The sequence below is a fragment of the Oreochromis aureus genome, linkage group 4 (genome assembly GCF_013358895.1).
Source record: "Oreochromis aureus strain Israel breed Guangdong linkage group 4, ZZ_aureus, whole genome shotgun sequence".
Classification (NCBI taxonomy): Eukaryota; Metazoa; Chordata; class Actinopteri; order Cichliformes; family Cichlidae; genus Oreochromis; species Oreochromis aureus.
This window is the reverse complement of record NC_052945.1, coordinates 9980708-10001861: the sequence shown is the minus strand read 5'-3', so window position 1 is coordinate 10001861 and position 21154 is coordinate 9980708. Positions and strand designations below refer to the sequence as shown.

Sequence of the window (21154 nt, the reverse complement as noted above, 5' to 3'; positions counted from 1 at the left end):
TCCCTATTTCTGTTGCCTATAGTTCTATTTGTACATTTGTAAATTAAACTAGGGGGTGAAAAAGTGAGGGTGGCAAGTGCCGCCCACTGGCACGAACAAATAACTGTTATCACGTGATTGCACGGGAAACAGAAACGACCCAAACAGAAAACAAGATGGCATCACACCCAGGAGGAGGCGATCAAGGTAGTAGCAGCTATCGTCAACAAATAAAATATATATATTTCGACTCTGACAGTGTCGGTGGGAGTCCGATAGACACAGATAATGTGGCGCTTTAACAGTTAACATTTAGTTTGCCGCTTTATTGCTTGCTAAGTGTATCGTTAACATGGATAGGGCTTAGCTTAGCAAAAGTAGCTAAACGTTAGCTTTGCGTTAGCACTGCGTTGTGTAGATGTTCGCGCTAGAAAGAGTAAGCAAACGCGTTTGACCAAAAGCGAAACGTACACATTTGGAAACGGCATCCTTTTGACATTAAAAAATGGCAAATTTCCTCAGTTACGACCATGTTTAACGCGAATTAACTTAAAGTAATACTATCAAGTAAATAACTAACACCAGATTTGATGTATTGCCTTTGTATATTTTACGGACAAACAGGTGTCTAGAGTTGAGTTGAACAGCAGATATAAATAATTTACAAAAACAATAGTTTTAAAAACGTGTTTAAACTAATTGTTACGAAGAAAATGCATAGGATGAAACTGAGAATTGACGTATAATTACATCTTGCTCATGAGACATGAGATCACTTTAGATAATAATTTGGCGCAATGCTTATTTATCAGCATTTGAGTCATCTAATGAGTGCCTACATTTGTCTTTCAGGGAATTCCGGAGATCAGATACTGGAAGTCGGAACTATTTTGTTAAAGGAGTGAGTACACACTACACTCTTGGGTAGCAGTTATATGTGGAATATATCATTTTTGTGAAGGAAATCAACTTGATATGAGGGGTTAGGTGTAAGGAGTTTGAGTGCCTTTGATGACTTGGCTCAGAAGGTAGAGCAGGTCACCTTCCAGTTGGAAGGCTGTTGGTTTGATCCCCGGCTCTTCTAGGTTGCATGTCAACGTAAATAGTGAATCTCATGTTGACCTTGACGCAGTGCTAGTGTCCTAACGCTGGGTTAGAAGTGCTTTGCCACAGAGAAAATATGTATCGTATGTGAACGAGGCTTGTTGTAAGAAAACACATTCAACGCTCAAATAGAGAAGTAAAGTGCTATTTATAAGTAACAGTCCATTTTGAAAGTGCTAATGTGCCAAGGTTCAATGATGACAACCAGCTTAGGTAACCAGGTCAGCTTAACCCCTTCACTTTGGTTTCTTGCTGTTGAATTAGAGAAAGTGTAAGAATGCTTACTGTTGTGTATTTGTGCTGTATAGTTTCATCTATGAGCGAGTTCAGAGGCAAGTAGATGGCAATAAAGCAGTGACGAGAGAACAGCTTGGTGGAAGCCAGCTGACTGACCCAAAAACTAAGAAGCTTGCTCAGTGCCTGCAGCAGATTGGAGACGAGCTGGATGGAAATGTAGACCTCCAAAGGTTGGTAACTTGTCTGTGTGCCTCTTCAGGCAATTTTAAAGGCGTGGAGTATTATGATATGCAAGTTTGGTCAACTATAACTGTAATAAGTAAATGATTTGCTTACCATTATTCAATCTTTTTCCCTAGAATGATAAATGACTCTTCACTTTGTCCCACAAGAGAGGTTTTTATGAGAGTGGCCTATGAGATCTTTTCAGATGGAATATTTAACTGGGGCAGGGTGGTTGCCCTGTTCTACTTTGCATGCCGACTCGTTATCAAAGTACGTGAAATTGCTGTGCTTGGTATTTAAAAATAAATGAATAACAAAAGTGAGGCATGCATTATTTAATTTTAAAAAAAAAATTAAAAAAAATCTAAAAATCTTCTCTTTACACCTTTCCAGGCTCTTGTAACTCAGATTCCTGATATTATCAGAACCATTATCAGTTGGACCATAGACTATCTCCGGGAACATGTGATCAACTGGATCAGGGAGCAAGGTGGCTGGGTAAGGAGCTAACTAATAAACCTAATCTATTAGCAATAGTCCATTTGTCCATATTAATTTTCATGTCTTTTCTGCATTTTTAGGAGGGTATTCGCTCCTACTTCGGCACACCAACATGGCAGACGGTCGGGGTTTTCTTGGCAGGAGTCCTTACCACTGTTCTTGTCATTCGCAAGATGTGAGGGAAGCATGAAGAGCAGAGAGGAGAAAGACAGCAAGATTTGCAGTTGAGGGAAATGGGCACAGGAGGAGGAAGAATGCAAAAAGAAACCCGCTCAACAGGAAGAACTTGTCTCGAATTAATTGTTCTTCATTTCTGCCTCTTATTCATGTGTAAGAATTGGGAGTTGGACTAATAGCGCTGTTGCACTCAAGATGCCTATGCCACTGGGGAAGTGAGCTGTGCAGGATTACGTGCACAAAATTGAAGGATGGAGAGCTTGTCAAGACTTGAACAAGGAATGCATTTTAATTAATTTATTTTTTACTTGGTACACAAGTCACTGCATTCTGTTTTCTACCTTAAATGATATTATGAGAAATGTTTTGATCAAATTAAGAGTTTCCCTTGTTTTCTTTTGGTTTTTTTGGTATTTTTTTCACAGAAATTGCCTTTCTGCTCTTCCCACTCTCTCCATCCGTTTTACATCATTGTCTGTATACTAGCCAATCCACATTCTCATGTATTTGTGAGTGTTCACTAGTGTAAATCTGTAATGTTCTGCTGGCACTGAACGTGTAAGAGGGTGGTCATATTCCATGAAGTTAAAGAGATATTTTTGCGGAAATATTTAGAAAACGGTATATATTAAGAGAACTCCGGTAAAAGTTTGGGTTTAATTAAACCCCAGTTCATTTCTCTTCTTCCAGTAGGTGCAACACCCAATTCTTCTGTATAAAGTTATGTTTACGTTTAAGATGAATCATTAGATTGTTAAAAAAACAGTCATATAATTTCTCTGAAAAGATGGTAAAAGAACTGCAATCTTGTGTAATATACAATCATAAGGTGTTTGGGGGCATTTTGACCAGCATTCTGACCTTAACGTGACACTCAATAATTCTGTTACTTCTCGGTGTTCTTTTGGTCTACTAAAGGTTTGACGCTGCAGACACAGAAAGCAATGGATTGCTCACATATTCTTACCTCACTTTACACATATTCAAAGTACTGTATTTTGTACGTGAGTTATTCAAACTGCGACTTTGTCTATACAGCAAAAGGCTTTTTATACATTCTTCTTGTTTGTCAGTGCCTTGGTGGATTTTGTTTTCTTTTTTAACTCTGAAATCATTTTGATATTCTCAAGTTTTCACCTTTTCTATATCATATTTGTAAAGGTAAAATTTCCTTCAAGTCTCCCTTGAAATCTTTTTGCAGTGACTTTGTATGCTGTAATATTAAAAATAAATCTTTTAACTCTTAACTGTAGTTGTGCATCAATCACACACAGAATGTTGACTGCACTAAAAAGGCTTACAGCACTATGATCACATAAAATATGGCTCAGATCATTCGCGATCAGTCACACCCCCTACTTGATTAAAATTTTTCTTACGTCAGCAAATCACCATACCAGTTATCCCTGTTTTCCTTTTCCTAGAAAATGCATGTGTTGCTGGAAATGTAGAGACAAATAGAAACTTAGTCTCCCGAGAGGTGTTTGAACCTGTATAGATCAATACAACAATGTGCTAATTAGATTATACATTGGTGTCAATTTTTAATGCAAAGTAAGACACCAGGAAGCACACTGATATTTTTTTAATGTCCAAGTTAAGACATCAACCTTTTCATTTTCATAAACATAACCCAAGGCTTAGTAATCCAAAGTATAGCCTTCAGATAATTTTGGAAAAATGGTGGATTATCAAACTGTGATAAATAATCTTTAGGTATTAATAATCTCTTCTCTGGGATTAGCCTCGCTCTGCACCAAAGATTCTGGTAAATATGCAATAGTCATCAGTCACCAGTAGGGATGGGTATCGAAAACCGGTTCTTGTTGAGAACCGGTTCCCACTGTTTCAATTCCTTGGAATCGTTTGCCATTTTTGCAAACGATTCCCTTATCGATTCCAGTCGCCCTTAATGACGTCACCACGTTGCGGAGCGTACCTGGCAGGAAACACGGCACCTAAGCGGCTCAAACGCTCAAAAGTTTGGTTATACTTTACCAGAACGGATGACAACAGGACAACTTGCAATACTTGCAAAGTAGATATTTCATTTAAAGGAGGAAACACTACGAATATGCAAAAGCATTTGCTCACAAAACGCGATAACCTTAAATGAATGTCGTGTTTTTAATTCCGCTCCGGACTCGTGAATCTCAACCCAGCAGCAGCGGTAACGTTTGCACGTCCTCTCCCGTTAATGCGGCAGGTAAATAATCAACTAACAGTGCATATTATGTTAGTGCGATCTGCTTTATTACAAAACCTGCCATTACTGCGCATTTAGGTGACCGTGATGAGACAGACAGACAGAGTCTGGCTGGCGCTCGCTGGCAGTTGTCGCTGCAGTCCACCGGTAGCGTCTCTTTTCAGGCCCGAATGTCACCGAGCAGTGACTAGTTTGTGGTCAAAACCTTGCAGCCATTTGCCACAGCAGATGGTAAGTGAATGTGTTTAATTGTAGGCAGGGACATTACTGGATATTCTTGTGTAATTGCTACAGAATAATTTATGTTATACTTTGTTATTGCTACAGAAGAATATTTATTTTATTATTTTACATTTACAATTTTCCCCGGGGACCCTGTGACACCCCATTGAAGAGCCATAGGCTGTGGATCTCTTAAGATCTCACTGTTGGGTTTATAAGGCCATGTTACTCCTAAATTTCTATCTTGTTCAAAGAGAAGATATAAAACAAAATTCTAAGCTAATCGACCTTAGTGTTCTCCTTTTTAAAAACAAGAATCGATAAGAGAATCGATAAAGAATCGAATCGTTAAACAGAATCGAAAATGGAATCGGAATCGTTAAAATCTTATCAATACCCATCCCTAGTCACCAGACTGACTGATATATTCATCCATGAGGGAGGGGGAGGCTGCCACCAGTGTGGAACAAATAGAAAAGGCCTTTCTTTTATTATTATTATTATTATCATTATTATTATTATTATTTATTAAAGGATATTGGATATAACCTTAAAAGGCTGAAAAGTAAAATGAGACCAACTTTATCCTAATGGGAAACCATTATATTTATTATAGTAATAGTAATAATATAATTAGTAACTATATAGCTGTAACTTCTAAATCGTTGTGTGAACTATCAACTTATAAGTATTACAAACCTGTTTTTGTATGAAATAAAAAGAGAGATCACAATTTTTCACAGACTTCACAGTTTTATGTTTATTGACTCATCGTAAACATTGACACATGCAACATTACAAGACACAAAGCTAAAAATCAATCTTCTTTTATATTTCATTTTATTTTTTATTTTTAAATTTTATTTATGATATTTTAGGCACAAAAGCAGTTTGTTAAAGTGGAGGCTCACAAATGTTTTTATGGTCCCTCACACATCAACAAAAGCTGAAGACACGTGTTTGAAGCACAACATGAAATGATGAGCGGTTAATATGAAATTGCAGCTGGAATAAAGTAGCTGAGGGCTCTATCGTGTTTCCAGCATGCCATCTTTGATTCTCCATCTCCAGGAAGTGCTGAAGTCTGGAGCTGGAAAACAGCGGAGCGCCAGGCCGGACTCTTGCACCTCCTCATCGTGACCAATCTGCTGGCCGTGCTCAGTTTTCAGTGTGAAAACCCTCTCAGAGATCTAAATCACACACAGATAAGCGTCAAACGAGTGTAATCTTTATATTTTTCGCTGAAATGGACAAACAACACATGCTTTTTGCATATAATAGCGTGGGATGCTGTGAGTACACTTCACCTGATCACTGATTCCAGTGGCAATATGGCCAACCTTCACCCGACGCATCTCTCTGATCCGGATTTTCTTATCACTAAAGTCTCTGATGCAGACATCCACCCCTGGACCAATAATAAAGCAGAGTAAGCCACATGACGAAAGAGAAAAAATATATATATACAATTTGGTATCATATTAAACAGTAGAGAAGAGAAGCTTTTCATCTCACCTTCAAAACAGCAAGGTGGTGGCTGCTGTGTGTGACCCAGGAAATCCAAGCTGAACACCTGCCCATCTGGCTGGCTATTGTAGGAGAAGACACCGGAGCTGAGGTCGTCTCCTGGGCTCAGAGACCAGCGGCCAGAGTCCTGGAAAAAGGGGAACACAAACCAAACAGTAGGTCCATTAATTCTGCTGTTAACCAAAACAATAGGCCACCAGAGAAGTTCTTGTAATTGGTAACCTATTCGCCTAACAACATGTTTTTCCTGATATTTCGGCTTTATTTCTGCTCTGCATTTTGATTTACCTTTTTGTCCCACGGTTCCCAGTTCGAGTAAGGGTCACTGCTGAGGCAAGACAACAACTGCTCCTGCATCTCAGCAGAATGAAGCTGGGAGAGGCTGCTCAGATAGAAATCTGCAAACAAACAAAAAAACAAAAGCATACAGAGTTCAAGCATCTGCTATACTTAACACCTGAAATTAAATACAGCTTAAAGAAAACCTCACCTCCAACCAGCTTCCGCAGCTCAAGTTCAGGTACCGTGGTGATTTTGTTGTCCCTCTTGTGGCTCAGCTCAGAGATCAGCATTTGTGGTTCATGAGGCGAGCCTCGTTTCGACTTCTCAGCGTCTGCCTCTTCTTCATCAGTCAGTTTCTTTGTCCTCCCTGTTGTGATCAGCTTTTCCACGGACTCTTGGTGCATCTCTTCATCCTCAAAGTCAGCACTGCTGGTGATGAATTGCATGGAGTCACCTGGTTTGTTGGTGTTAAGCAAGGGCTCTAAGTAGGGACCCTTCACTGGGCTGGTGAGTCCTCCAACTGCAATCAAATCAATAAAAATTAAATGAACTTATGTACCTACGATAAACTGACTTCAAAATGTATAGCAGGTATTACTAAACTCAGTGTGGTCAACTGATGGTCACTAAACCAAGCATTCCATATCATATAAATGCAAAATAACAAACTCTCAATTGTCTGTAAACTCACTGCTGAAACCACCATCAACCCAGATGCAGTGCAGATTTACTTTACCTTCTCTCAGAGCTCTGTCAGTTTGTTCTTTGAGGTCAGATGCTGATGATCTCTTCAGTGGATCCTTCTGGAGTCCTGCTTTTATAACTTCAGCAGTGAGAGAGCCACAGTCAGGTGGGATCTCTCTCAGAGGAGGGGGCTCGTTAGCAATCTGTAACCAATCAACCAAGGGAATTCAGTCAAGGCTTGATACGAGTACTCTAAAGAACAAACATCTGTCAATAAAGTATTCGAAGAATACCTTCAAATAAAGGCGACAATTATAGTATCTTGTCCAAGGCTGACAACCATTGAGCATGTGCAGTAACATACAGCAGCTGCTCCACACATCTGCTTTAGCTCCGCGGGGTTCTCCTTTTACTATTTCAGGGGCCATGTGAGTCTCTGTGCCCTTCAGATCTGTAATCAAATAGATTGAGAAAATTGTGAATTCTGACATGTAAGTGGAGAAATTGCACATCTTACCAAAATTACTCAGTGGAAAAGGATTTACCTTTGGACCTACTGAGGCTCTGACCCTGATTGTCGAGCCTTTCGGCATGTCCAAAGTCACATAGGAAGGTGTCTCTACCATCATCCGACAGCAACACGTTGTCGGCTGTGAGAAACAAGCAGAGTCAGTAATCCATTGCATTAATCTGTGTGCTGCTGTGTGATGTCAGTGGTGCTTGGTTGATTTCCATGACTTGTGCTGTGTAGTTTTTAGATGACATAATTAGAAACAGGGCAGCTGCTTAGACACAAAACAGTCTAAGACAAAGGAGCCAAATGAATGGAAAATATGAAGTCACACAGGGACAGCTGCTGTGCTCAACTCTTTAATGTGGAATGGATGTGGAAACTAGTCACAAACCGTACGCAGATAAAGAAGATCTGTGGTATTATTGTCTAGCTTTTCCTGAGAAATTACAGACAGCAGATGGCGCTTGAGATACACCACAAAACATGTCTTGTCAGCTCTTAAGCTATTCTGTCTTTTTTGCTCTTCCTCAATCTCAGTTTCTGTTCTGTTTTTGTGTTTCCTTTGTTCTTCTATATAACCCTTTCCACTTTATTTTCATCTTCTGTATTCTTTCTGTCCATTGTACTTTTTCTCCTCTTCTTCTCTTTCAAACTACTTCCTGCTCTTTGTCCCATCCCCCCCTCACTCCGTTTCGTTCTCCCTTTCTCTCTCGCTCTCCTGATTTTGTGCACATGCGCCGTGTCTACAGAACAGCAGTGAGTCACACTGTGGGAAATTCCCAGCCCGTCTTTTTCTTTGTGGTAATCTGGTTTCACAACCCAGGTGCTTGAAGATCAAATCTAGACTGTATCTATGACACTTGTGTTCCAAACAACAGCTGCACATAGACACAAAATCCTCTGATGAGAACTAATTACAAATCTGACTTTCTCTCTGTCTTTTTTTCAACTTTCCACTACCACAACAAGTAAAAGTCAAGCTGACACATTTCTTAGTTTTACTGTTATTACTATTGTTCTCTACCTCTTAATATTCACAATGAAAGTGTTGTGAGGCAGTGCCAATATCGATATATTGTTACTTTTTTGGATTTACCATTTTCATTCCATAATTTATCAGTCGACAACATCACCAATATTTAGGAAGTCACAGGAACAGTCACAGTCGTTATTAATTTGTAAATTATACAGAGATAAAAAGTGGATAAAAGTTAACAACTTCACTTTGTGGATTTATTTTCTGTTGTAAATTGATTAAATTACACTAAAATTCTTACAAAAGCTCACTCTTAAGATACGTGTCATGAATAACCACATGTGTTGATGAATGACTTCAATGGCTGTTCAGTCATAATGTGGGCACACCAAACATACTAAATATGAGGCTAACATTCGAGTCATCAAAGTTTTCAAAGGTATGGCATTTGTATAATATACCTTTAATATCGAGATGCACCACCCTTTTCTTCACTAAGTACTCCAACGCTGTTAAAACTTGAGAGTGGTAGTGGAGACTTAAATCCTCTGGCAGTCGACCACGTTCCACTATCAGCTGGCCCAAAGAGCCTGGAATAACACAAAACGTTAGAGCGGGACAAAGACTGTTGTCTCAGTAATATTTACCAACAGAGAGCATCTGATTAATCTTTTCCTCTGGGTTATGGCTTGTAAAGAAGCCAGCATTTAATGACAATGGAAAAATGTGTCAGGTATATCAATGTTTATCAGGAAGGGAGCTCGCGTCACACGTTTGGTGCAGTTTGGACAAACACTCTTTGAGTAAGGTCAACAGTCATTTCAAGCATCCCAGAAACACCCACTTCCACATCTCAACACTAATCACATCCGTATTTTTCTACACTTGAACTCAGTCGACTCAAGTTCCATGTACTGTACATGTTGGTGCACTTAATTGATCTCATCTGTTTCTTGAGTTTAAATGAGAACAGGAGTAGTTAGTATCAACAACATACGCTGTGTGTGAAGGGAAGATAGTGGGATTGTTTACCAGCTTTGTGTTCCATCAGAAGGACGACATTAGGCCCCTCTCTAACCACTCCAAAGAGCTTCACCACACGAGGAGATCTGAGGGCACTCCACGCACCCACCTCCTCACTGTTGAACCTCTTCAGGGCGATCTTTGAGAAAAAGATGGAACATAAAATACTAAGATTATGTACATACTTTTAAACAAGACCGTTTTTATACAAAACAGTATGCTGTAAATTACCTTTTTGGCAGCAAATTTGAACCCACTGTTCACATCTTCAGCACTGTGTACTTCACCATAGGAGCCTTCCTTGATGAAGTGCTGGAAGACATACTCTCTCCCTTCTTTGTACTCTGAGTCCACAGGCTGAATTTTCTGTCAGGAAGAGAGAAACAGGTTAGTTTGGTTCAGCAAATTTTCAAACCAAAACATACTGAAGCAAGCAGACTGAAGCAAAGCAGAACTTACTTCATGATAAAAAATTAGTCCCTCATTGCTAACAGAGTCAGCTTCCGAGAACTCATCTTCGTCTTCCCTAGTCTCCCTCTCCACTTCTTTGAAAAATGGCCCTGCATAGCATGGATCCCCCTGACTGACACAGCCCCTGAGCCCAGCAAGGGCCAGTGAGCAGTCTCCCACACTGCTAAGAGAGTCCGAGCTGCTGTTGTGCTCATATGACCGAACACTGGAGAGGTTACCCAAAACTGGCCAGTTCAAAGGGGAACAGCTTGAGCCTTTGTTGTAAACTTGTTGGCTGTAAAAAGAAGCCCTTCGGTCGTCTTCCTCTGAGCTTTCAAAGCTGCTACAGCAAGAGGTACTGAGATCGCTTCTCTCTTCAACAGAAGAGTCCTCCTACAAGAAGAAGAAGAAGAAAAAAAGTTTTTAGACAAGATGGTGTTTACATCCTCCAAATTTGCTCTAGGCTTAAAAATTCAAGGCCAAAAGAGGCGGGGCTGTTGGAATTCAATGTTTCACTTCCACAATTTAGGAAGGGTAATGTTTACATGGGGACTTCTAGAGATTAGGACCCTATTGTTGAAGATGATTTAAATTCTTTTAACAGCACAGTATACTAAATATTAACCCATTTTTCAATCCAGTTTCATAGTCAAGACTCAGAGAGATGTGAAGAGTAACCTCACCAGGATCGGGATCAGAGAACTTCCACTTTCTTGTTCAGGCACTCCAGAAGGCATTCGACGTCTCTGTCGCTGCTTGTCCTTCTTCTTCTGCTGCTTCTTCCTCTTCCCCTTACGTTTCTGTCTCCTATGGGTACTCTTTCTTGGGGAGAGTATTGATGTGCTTGCTTCCTGGATGGTGGCCATTGTTTGGCACGCCACATTGTTTTGGTCAGATGAAAGACTTCAAAAGAAATTCGAAGAAAGCAAAAGGAATTTAAGGCATGTTTACACAATTCAGCACAGACCCTTGAACAGAAATTTAATTTATAATGCGGAGAATGTCCCCAAGATCTTACCTGGTGGTCAAGCATTTAGGGAAGGCACGGAAGGATCGTTCATAACAGGAAGGGCTAAACTCCTGGGAGTCCTGGGTTTCACCTAAAAGAGCACAGTGTTAATGTAAAATTGGCTCACAGGAAAGTTCATTGATGTGATACACTATAAAAATAAGATATATTTACATTCTGCCTGAGCAACAATGGTTGAGGTCTTGAACTGCATTTCTTCCACTTGTTCTGCAGTTCCATGTGTCAGGAGTTTAGTGAGTTTATCAGCAGACCACTTTTGCGTAAATCCCATTTTGCCATCCTTCCCCTCCTCTTGTGCCTCCTCAGTCTCCTGCTCTGCATTGGAGCATGATGGATATGTCCCCTTCAGGTCAGCTTTTGGTGGTCCAGTGAAAGGCGCTGTTGAGTTGAAGAGCCTCTGTCTCACCGCCATGTTATCTTCTAAATCTGCAAGAGACACAAGCAGCTGATAAATAACGATTTTCCTTATCAACTGTATCCTGCCTTTATGTTTTGTCTTTAATCTTATATAAGAGTTAATCAATTTGGTTTTAGTTATAGACGCCTGGGTTGTTTGTGTGGCTATAACCAGACAGTTAAAAGTAACTTTTTAGTATTATTATTTAAATATTAATTAGTGAATTTGTCTTTGGTCGAGGGCAACATATTTGGCTCCTTTATAAACTGAGCTTTCGATTTTGATGAACATGTTACTTCAGAGCTCACAGTGCGTCATATTTATTCAGTTAGTCAGATGCTTGCTGCGACTCATCAAGAGTGACCTTTAGAAATGTTGTGAAGTTTGTATAAGCATAAACCATTTCTCCAAAATGTAACAAAGGACTTTTATCTGCTAATGTGAGCGTGGGAGTGAGGATACCTAAAAAGGGGAACAAATGGATACTGAAAACTAAACACATCTCAGGTTAAAGGTTGCATTGCATTTTGCTGTATGTTTTTGTTCATTTTTTCTTAATTTTTCGTTCTTAGTTTGCATCTATGGCGCACTTTGCAAATACTTTCCACAGTGCCATTTGCCTGCTGTAATCGAGCACAACAGAAAAGCTCATAAATCTGACTGAAGATGAAAGGTTTACGACAGAATTATACACCCATGCATAAACGCAAAAATAATTTGATCTGCTTCATTATGGCTCGTTTGAAGTTTAACATATTTTACTGCGCCACACATGTTTAGGAGCGCAGATGAACTGAAACTGTGAAATTTGAGGTGGGCAGATGAGACAGGAAATTAAACCCCGGCCTTGTTTTCACAGTTGCAAACTCTGTCGCTCAGTGCATGCACTCTGTTTCAGTCAGAGGAAGTAACCTAGGCAATGCCTGGGCTGCACAGCCTGGACTAATTTGAAATAAAGATTTGCATGGCTGCCTGTTCACACCTTAAAAGTTATTACCAGCACAACAGGTAAGACTGTAAAACCAACACAGGAAAACTACATGCAGTTTAAAAGGCACAAACTGAGAACTACATTTAGAGCACTACAGTTGCAATTAGTTGCGTCAGTTTGTCCATTACACTAGTAGCTTCTCACACAAAGATTAAGCCTAAATTCTTGACTAAAACAATCACATGCACGCTGCATGTTTTTGCTGCTGACAACACCAATAAAATACAGATACAAGTAAGAATACAGCAAAAAATAAGATCAAAACATAATCAAAATTACGTTAAAGCTATTTGAGTTTATTAATGATACTACCTTGTACGCAGACTTCATGCACCGCAAGATTATCTAGAGCGAAGCAACTCAACTGTCACTTCCGTCTTAAGACGCTGCACCACCACACCCCAATGAATTTACGTGGAAAGGAAATAGAGAAAACCCCACTGCAACAAACAGGCACAAAAACAGACTCTGTATGTGTGAGCCGACGTAGCGGGCAGACATACCAATAGATGCCAGTCTGAACTGCATTCTCAAGTATTTGTTCTGAATAACCTGTCATCGACACGAACTAGGTGCTCCGTTTGCGTGCCTTCATGTTCGACTTTTCAGTAACGACTCAGCTCAGTTGCTGCCGCTCTGCTTTCTGCTCTCCTGATGCTGGCTTTCAGCCAACTGGGGGGAGGAGCTGGCTGACTATGACTTATGGGAAATGCATCTACACTTCCCCATATTCCCCCCTCCTTCTGCTCCCTCTAACAGGGCTGGTTTACTTACTCTGCCCTCTTGAGTACTACCAATTAAAGGATAACAGGTTTGCTTATGGGTATGATGACAAAAAAAAAGTGAACTATGAACTGTGATGTGAGTAGTGGTAATATCTAAACCCTTTCAATCTTTGCAGACTATCAAGATACAAGGTTTTAGTGAGGAAGAAGCAAAGGATATGATTAGTACAGCCGAGCACTGAATTCAAATTTGTTTAAAAGCGAAAAATCAGTTAAAAAAAGTTTCTTTACTGGGTGAAAAACAATTTCAATTCTGTGTGCACATTAAACCAGGTAGTCTGATAATCACCCGGAATGGATAGTCAACTTTCTGTACACATTCACACCACTAAATGTGAAGGGATTTGTGGCCTTTCATTTGCTCTGATATTCTAATAAGTGCGTGCCCTGTAGCAAGCCAACATTCAAGAGCACGTCACATGTCATGTCACACGCCCACATTCTCCACTATATGTCCTGTTGTTAAAACAACAAAGAGTTTCTTTCTTTATGAAAATGTGGCAGTGTGAAAACTCACATTATGAGCATCTTCTTGCGAAAAATTATTTCCGAAAACAGTGTTTAGACTGAGGCAAGCGTATGAGCTGTCAATAATCTGATGGCTCTATCTGAAATAATCTCACTTGCTTTTCTCTTGAGCAGAAAAACAACTTAGTCATACAAAAACCACTACAGGAAACTCGGAACACCACTTGACAGGTTCTGGTACATGCCATAATCGAAAAGCTCAATGTAAGTTGCTCACTCCACCCCTACTGATAAGGAAACTGTTTGTCATGACAACAATATCTCTGCCAAACCGACATAAGCTTGAGGACACAGGTACAGACATTGTAGACAGTCAAAGCATTTTGAATTTTGTTTTTGGTACTCTATTAGTCACCAACTTCACATATTATGACTCATAAAAATGGCAACAATTAGTACCAATTATCAGTTCATCTGCCAATCATTTTCTCATTTACTCATTCTGTCTAGAGCTGAAATATTTAGTCAGTTTAGCCACAACATTATGTGCAACAGATTAACTGTGTGACAAAAAAACAGTCAAAAGTTACTAGTTCAAGGTTCAAGATTTTAAGGTTTCTTTTAATATACCACAGTGACCAGTGGTTTTGTTTTGTTTTGTTTTGTTTTTTGTTTTGTTTTTTTTTTGGGGGTTGCTTTGCAATTTGCTGGTTTTGATTTTTAAATTTCATGTTTTTAATTGCCTCTTCATATTATTAAAAGCTTGACGTAAATTCTGCTTTGTTTTGGGTTTTTGTCCAAAAATTCATTTACATTCATTTGTGGTCAAATTGTTTTAAGCTGTGAATGAATCTGGAAACAGACAGACCAAACGACAGCTCCCTGGTACCACTGTAAAACAGATAAGAATAGGGCTATACGTCTCAGCTTTGGGCACACCACCAATTCTGACCATATTCCAAACATCATTTCTAGAAACCCTATACCTGAAATGAATCTCCAATGATCTTCACTATTGCCATATATTGCTCATGCAGTCCTGAGAATATTTCACTTTTTGCAAAAGAAGTCTGTGCAACTCTAAGGTCATTTTTTAACTTCTATTCCAACTTTCTGCACTGACAAGCATGGCATTTTACTAACTGGAGAAATGGCAATGACTGATTATCAAATTCTGCAAATTAATTTTGCAGGTCAAGTAATCAAAACTAAAGTCTTTTGATTTACATGCAAACTGAACCTACACTTCCCTGTCAGTGTCATCAGAAACCTAAACAATTATGTTTTAGAGGAGTTTTGCACCCTAAATGTCTACACATATCTAATAAACATGTAACTAATAGTGCACACTATAAACTTTAATCCATAATGATCTTTGCTGTGGAAATCTTTAACTAAACTGTAACAAAACATACAGTTGGTGACTGTACAGCTTCTGCTGCTCTGTTTCTCTCACAGAGATTAATGAAATTCCAAACCCTTTAGTAACGACAGCTAAAAGGGACTCAGAATACACAGGCAAGAGTTCCTTAAGAGAACCGGTGGCTGCTTCTCAGGAAAGCATTCCAGTCCTCAACTACACATCCACAAGGTTGCAAAAAAAAACATCTGCAGGCACACATTTAAATGCAGCTCCAAGTACTCAGTCATACCCCTTGTCTAATGTCTAACAACTTCCCTTTTTCTAGTTACTTCCTCAATATTAACTTCAATGAAGAAACAGTCAGTTACAGTAAGAATGCATAGTCCTCTCTTTGCTGCACATTATTTCCATTAAACTGAGATGTTCTATAAACTCCTGGCATTTTAAAAGAATAATTACCCAGGAAAATTCTGAGCTAAGCCATTGTTATTAATGTTATCCTAGTTTTTCTGTAAACATTACTGGGTTCTTTGACAAATTAAAATTAATTCGGAAAACAGTTTTCTCATGAATCAATATTAGAAATGCGTATTTGACACCTCAAGAAAAACATTCCCCTCCATTTCCCAATGCTATTCAACATAGGTTTACTAAACATGGCCAAAGTCAACAACTCTAAAAGCATGTATATTATAATAATGTTCTACTAAGCTGCAATCTTTCTATACATTTTCTATATAGTGAGCTCATCTTAATACAGTCATATTTGCACTTTCCTGCTATCTTGTAAAGAAAATGAGAACAGGATATTTGCACAGGAGGAACAAAAGGTTTTTCGTTTAAGGGTGGACCTGGACCAGTGCTGATTCGCTTGTAAATGCAGGCCAGGAGTTTGACTCTGGGCCAAGAAAGATCTAGCAAGCATTGTTGCGGTATGGAGGCCCAGCATAACTTGGACCTGAAAAATAGGACCTGCCAAGAGTGACTAATGTAAACAATTACATCTGGTAGATGTAATTGTTTAGCTCTATCAAGATTACATGGGGGCTCTAATGTTTAAATGAAACAGATAAGAGCATAAAAAGATATATGACTGCATATATTGCGACAACATATAATAACATACATAACGGCTATTCTTATGAGGACTCCTATAACAAATATAGCAAGTTTTTTTTCTATCACTAATATGCTCTTAAAAAAATTTTTTTACCAGGTAAGAACATCAACATATTCATGTTTAGAGTTAGTACAGCCTTTGTGACAAAAAATACAAATAAAATGAGGGTACCACTGAGAAGTATGAGCAGTACGACGGTAATTATATTCTGTACAGTAAAATCTACAGTAAGCCTCTATAACAATTTACCTTTGATAACACCTTTGATGTTTAACTATTTAGCGATTCATTTAAAAATGAACATAATTTGACTAAACAGTAATTTCATGTGTATACACGCGCTGTTATTGTGTGCACGCGCACCAACTTCCTTCTAGCCACATTCACCGCCATTTCACATAAAACTTGGGCCCAAAATGTTTGAACTATTCGTTAAACAGTCAAACATGTAAATCAAGAAATCGAGTTCTCGACAAACAGCGGGAAACACTGAAGTCAGAAAGCTCTTAACTTCGTTAAACCGTTTATGATAAATACTATATATTCTTCACTTACCGTATTTCCCGTAACTAGGCGTCGGCCGATGGCGATCTTGACATCATGTAGCTTCTTTCCTGTTTCCGCTTGAATTTCGAAGTAGTGTTTGGGTTCCCTTAATTTTTACAATAACAACATTTAGCGCCAGAATGCAAAGACATATTGCGCTATTATTAATCACTGACTGTAACAGTATGTTTAAATGTTGCTCGGACTGAGCACAATGTTTGCGTGTGGCTGTAAGTTATAGTTGTGCTTTTAATTTGAAGACAAAATGCTCTCTCTTCATGTATGCGTCTGTTTTTAATTTAAAGACAAGAGGATAAGCGGTCATGCAGCGTGAAAGGGGAGCTGTTTAATAAACTGCACATAAAAAGCCTTTGTTTGTCTGTTTGTTTTATGTTTTAATAACCTATTACTATATATCTATAGGTCTTGCTTGCTTTCTGCTGAGATATAGATATTTGTATTTTAATATATAAGGCGTTTATGATGTATTTTACCAAGATGAGTATCTACAGTAGATCTTATTGAAATTCTCCTCGCTGGAGATTTTAACTCGTACTGACTATCTTCTGTCTCAGGCAGTTTTACATTTACAAATATTAATCTCACGCAACTAATTTACAGTCCAACTTGTCCAAATCTTAAATGCTCAGAAAAATCATCACCACATTTATTTATTTTTTACATACTCTCCGCATAAATATTCCCATATTAGTGTCTTGCAAATGATGTCAGTAATTACTGTGTTGTAGATGCAGTCAGGTAATCGATACTCCTGAAATCAAGACAACAAATTGTTTTTTAAACGAGATTTTTTTAGCAACCTTTCTTCCGCGATTCATAGGACTGCAACTTGAATAAAACCTGATTAGTGATATTGATTTGCCATGGAAATACATTTTCATTAAAATATTAAATAACCATGCCCCTATCCGCAAATTTAGAGTAAAATGCTGTCCAGTCACCTCAAAGAAAGTGATGCTGGCTGGGCTAAGGCCAGAAAAACTAAATCTGGCTGATTTTTAACTCAAAAATAATTCAACCTCAAAACACTAAACAGTTTAATGATTCTAAAAGATTCTGGATAACAATACGATCTTCTTACGGCGATATAACACCCTTTTTGTTGTTGATGACGTCTGTACTTTAACTGAAAAATGTGACATTCCTAACGGCTTTAATAAATATTTGGTTTCTCCAGGGTCTTTATTTGAATCTTTACATAAAGATTTAAAACAGCTTAATGAACAGGAGGTTATCTCTGCAACTGCTCGAAATGAATCTTGTATTCAACTCTTCAGCTTTTCTTTTCTGAATGTCATGGAGATCCACAAGGCTTTAAAGCTGTTGGATACAATGAATTCAAGACCACATCAATTTAAACCTTATTTTCCTAAGCTGGATGAACCACAAACTTTTAATTTTTAACCTTATGCTTTGGAACAGTGGTGATATGGAAATATAGAAATATACCCTTTGTTGATGATAGGGAGGTGATGAGGAGGTGGTCCTTCATATGTTAAAAACTACAGATCACACAGTTGGGCATGTAATGTTAATAAACAGAGAGAACAATATTGGTTTATCAGTAAAAGCTGTTAGCTAGTTTTCAAATGACTTGTCAGTTAAACACAGTGTGTCCTCTTTGCTGAGTCTTCTTCTTTGTTTCTCCCAGTATCCAAAGGAGCTCCTCAGAGATCTATATTGGGACCACTCTTTATCTCTCTCTATGTAAATAACCTTTGTGATATTTTATCCAAATACTGCATTCCATTTATCTGTAGGAGTGCAAATCTTTAAATTTCTGCTGCCTGCCTTTGAGGTTTGTGTTAAATCCAAGTTCATGTTAATCTCAAATGGCAAAAGAAGTTGTTGTCTACACTTCCTAAGAGCAAAAGGATTCAAGTAATTGAAATTAAACTGGTTACATGTTATAGGTATCTAGGTATCATTGCATATCATAATTTGTCAGGTTAAAACACACTGAAGTGCTCCTGTCCAAACTGTTCTCTGTATGGTGCTGCCAAGTAGCCATTATCCATAGACTTTCCCATTGGTTGGTTTTCATCTGAAAATATAAATGGAAATCTCTGCTTGGGCTGATTCGTCCTACCATGGGGGAAATTAAGTCCAATTTAAAGGAGCAGAAGAATAGCTCTTTTGGTCAGAGGGACTGTTTTTATTATTACTCTTGTAATGATCCGTTCTTGCATATTATCCACATGTTTGTCTTCACATGTCTATACTGATTATCATTCGTGTTCATTTCTGTAATTGTTATATTCTTATGTGTTGTATTTGCTGTACCATCTGCTGCCCTCTTGGCCAGGTCTATCTTGAAAAAGACTGACTCAGTGACTCACTCGCTAAATCTCTCTGAAACTTTTACCTGGATAAATAAATGATAATAATGATGAGTAATCTAATACAGTATATCATCAGCTCATACGTCATGCTGTAAGAAAAATATCTGTATTTATATAAATCTACCACAAGATGGAGCTATAACCTACTTAAGTCTTTTACAGGTTAATACACGGGGCCATAAGGCATGCATTGTCCTCTGAGCCTCACTGATGTGAAGTTGTGTGTTTAAATTGGTATCTTTCACACTCATTATTTTTATAAACATTTCAGTCACTTGTTGAACAGGATAATGCACTATAGATGCAGCAGAACTCACTTGTCCTAAAGAACATTTCAGGAAATCTTTCCTGCAGTTGTACATTCCTACATTCTTCTACTACTCTATAATAGATGAATACACTTGTCAGGTAATAGGTTTACACAAATACTTACAGATTTCTGTATTATACCTTACTGCTCCTTTCTTTGAGTTATAGTGTAGACATTATATATTAATACTATTTCCACTACTCTTTTGCACAACGTCAGTCTCTTTTTTCTCATGAATATCTAACTTCTTAAAATGTTTGTCTATCTGCTTCTGCATCTCTAAATTACATTTTTATTAGCCACCGCCAATGAATAAGGATTATGTCATTTAAATTTGCTGGCCAAAATATTGAGTTTTCAATCTAATGTTAGTTTCATTTTTAAAGACAGGCAATTTAATTTAAATGGGTAATAAAAAACCTTGTTAGATTAAAATCATTTGCTTAAAATCTCCAAAGGTTGATTCTGTTCATCTGGATGTAGCATTTTCAGTGGGAGAAACATTTCGTCACTCATCCAAGTGACTTCTTCAGTCTCAGCTGACTGCAGGTTTCCCCAATCTTATAAACAGTACCTTTGCATAATGACTGAAACCAGCCCACTGAAGGAACAATGGACTGGGAGGTCAGTTCCTTAATCATAATTATGCAAATTCTCATGACCATTGATCAACAACCACTAATCAAAGCCCACTGATCAAAGAACACTGATCAATGGCCATGAGTACCATTCACAGAGAGTTGGGGAATGGCTGCAATCACAGCATTGTAAGATGGTGACAGATGTACCCTTGGGCCCCCTCCTCGATTCAGAGATGGTCTTTCCCTTTTCACGTAAATGGCCTCCTTGACTCAGCGCTCAAACCAGCGTTCCTCCCTGTCCAGGATGTGTACATCCTCGTCATTGAAAGAGTGTCCACTGGCCGGTAGGTGTAAATAGACTGCAGAGTCCTGGCCTGACAAGGTAGCTCTTCTGTGTTGTGCCATCCGCTTCGCCAGAGGTTGTTTGGTTTCCCCGATATATAAATCCTGGCAATCCTCCTGGCACTTAACAGCGTACACTATGTTACTCTGTGTCGGGGGACCCGATCCTTGGGGTGGACCAATTTTTGGCGCAGCATGTTTTGGGGTTTGAAAGCCACAGAGACCCGGTGTTTAGAAAAAATGCACCTCAGCTGTTCCGATACTCCTGACACATACGGGATCACTGAGGGTTTTCCCTTAGGCAGCAGTTGTCCTTCTCTCCTGGATCGGCTGGAGCTTTTTTTTGGCGCCTTCCCAGCTTTGAAAAAGGTCCAGCTGGGATAACCACATTTACTCAGGGCCTTCTTGATGTGATGTTCTTCTGCTTCCCTGGCTGCTGTGTCTGTAGGGATGGTGTTCGCTCTGTGTTGTAGCGTCCTGATGACACCCAGTTTATGCTCCAGTGGATGATGAGAGTCAAACCTTAAATACTGATCTGTATGCGTAGGTTTCCGGTACACATCAGCTTTTAGATGTCCCCCATTACTGATGGAAATCTCAAAGTCTAAGAAGGCTAATCTGTCACTTTTCATATCCTCCCTGTTGAATTTGATGTGTCGGTCCACCGAGTTAATGTGATCCGTGAATTGTGGTACGTCCTGAGATTTGATTTTCACCCAGGTGTCATCCACATACCTGAACCAATGACTTG

General features: G+C 38.8%; 2 protein-coding genes across 6 annotated transcripts in view; one reads left to right on the top strand and one right to left on the bottom strand.

Annotated features, from left to right (window-relative positions):
- The first annotated feature begins 13 nt into the window (after window positions 1–13).
- On the top strand, window positions 14–3470 carry LOC116312494 (apoptosis regulator BAX). 2 transcript variants are annotated; one of them, XM_031729935.2, is made up of 6 exons: window positions 14–186; window positions 832–880; window positions 1392–1550; window positions 1680–1815; window positions 1939–2043; window positions 2127–3470. In XM_031729935.2, the coding sequence occupies exons 1-6, from the start codon at window positions 156–158 to the stop codon at window positions 2223–2225; spliced, it is 579 nt and encodes a 192-aa protein (XP_031585795.1). In that variant the 5' UTR covers window positions 14–155; the 3' UTR covers window positions 2226–3470. The 2 variants fall into 2 exon arrangements, with proteins under 2 accessions (XP_031585795.1, XP_039467101.1); XM_039611167.1 differs by lacking the exon at window positions 14–186 and having other exon boundaries at window positions 762–880.
- A 1914-nt stretch (window positions 3471–5384) lies between these two features.
- map3k14a (mitogen-activated protein kinase kinase kinase 14a) overlaps window positions 5385–21154 on the bottom strand; it is a 19562-nt gene continuing 3792 nt past the window's right edge. Inside the window, exons 1-17 of one of the 4 annotated variants that reach the window (XM_031729931.2) lie at window positions 13078–13172; window positions 12838–12965; window positions 11291–11563; window positions 11126–11207; window positions 10791–11010; window positions 10117–10500; window positions 9889–10023; window positions 9667–9796; window positions 9096–9224; window positions 7690–7794; window positions 7438–7595; window positions 7197–7347; window positions 6669–6980; window positions 6467–6576; window positions 6167–6305; window positions 5959–6059; window positions 5385–5841 (exon numbers count right to left, since the gene is read on the bottom strand). In XM_031729931.2, the coding sequence (XP_031585791.1) occupies window positions 5680–5841; window positions 5959–6059; window positions 6167–6305; window positions 6467–6576; window positions 6669–6980; window positions 7197–7347; window positions 7438–7595; window positions 7690–7794; window positions 9096–9224; window positions 9667–9796; window positions 9889–10023; window positions 10117–10500; window positions 10791–11010; window positions 11126–11207; window positions 11291–11549 (2577 nt within the window). In that variant the 5' untranslated portion in view covers window positions 11550–11563; window positions 12838–12965; window positions 13078–13172 and the 3' untranslated portion in view covers window positions 5385–5679. Of the gene's footprint in view, window positions 5842–5958; window positions 6060–6166; window positions 6306–6466; window positions 6577–6668; window positions 6981–7196; window positions 7348–7437; window positions 7596–7689; window positions 7795–9095; window positions 9225–9666; window positions 9797–9888; window positions 10024–10116; window positions 10501–10790; window positions 11011–11125; window positions 11208–11290; window positions 11564–12837; window positions 12966–13028; window positions 13189–16816; window positions 16914–21154 lie in introns of those variants that run through there. The other 3 variants (XM_031729930.2, XM_031729929.2, XM_031729933.2) reach the window with 3 other exon arrangements.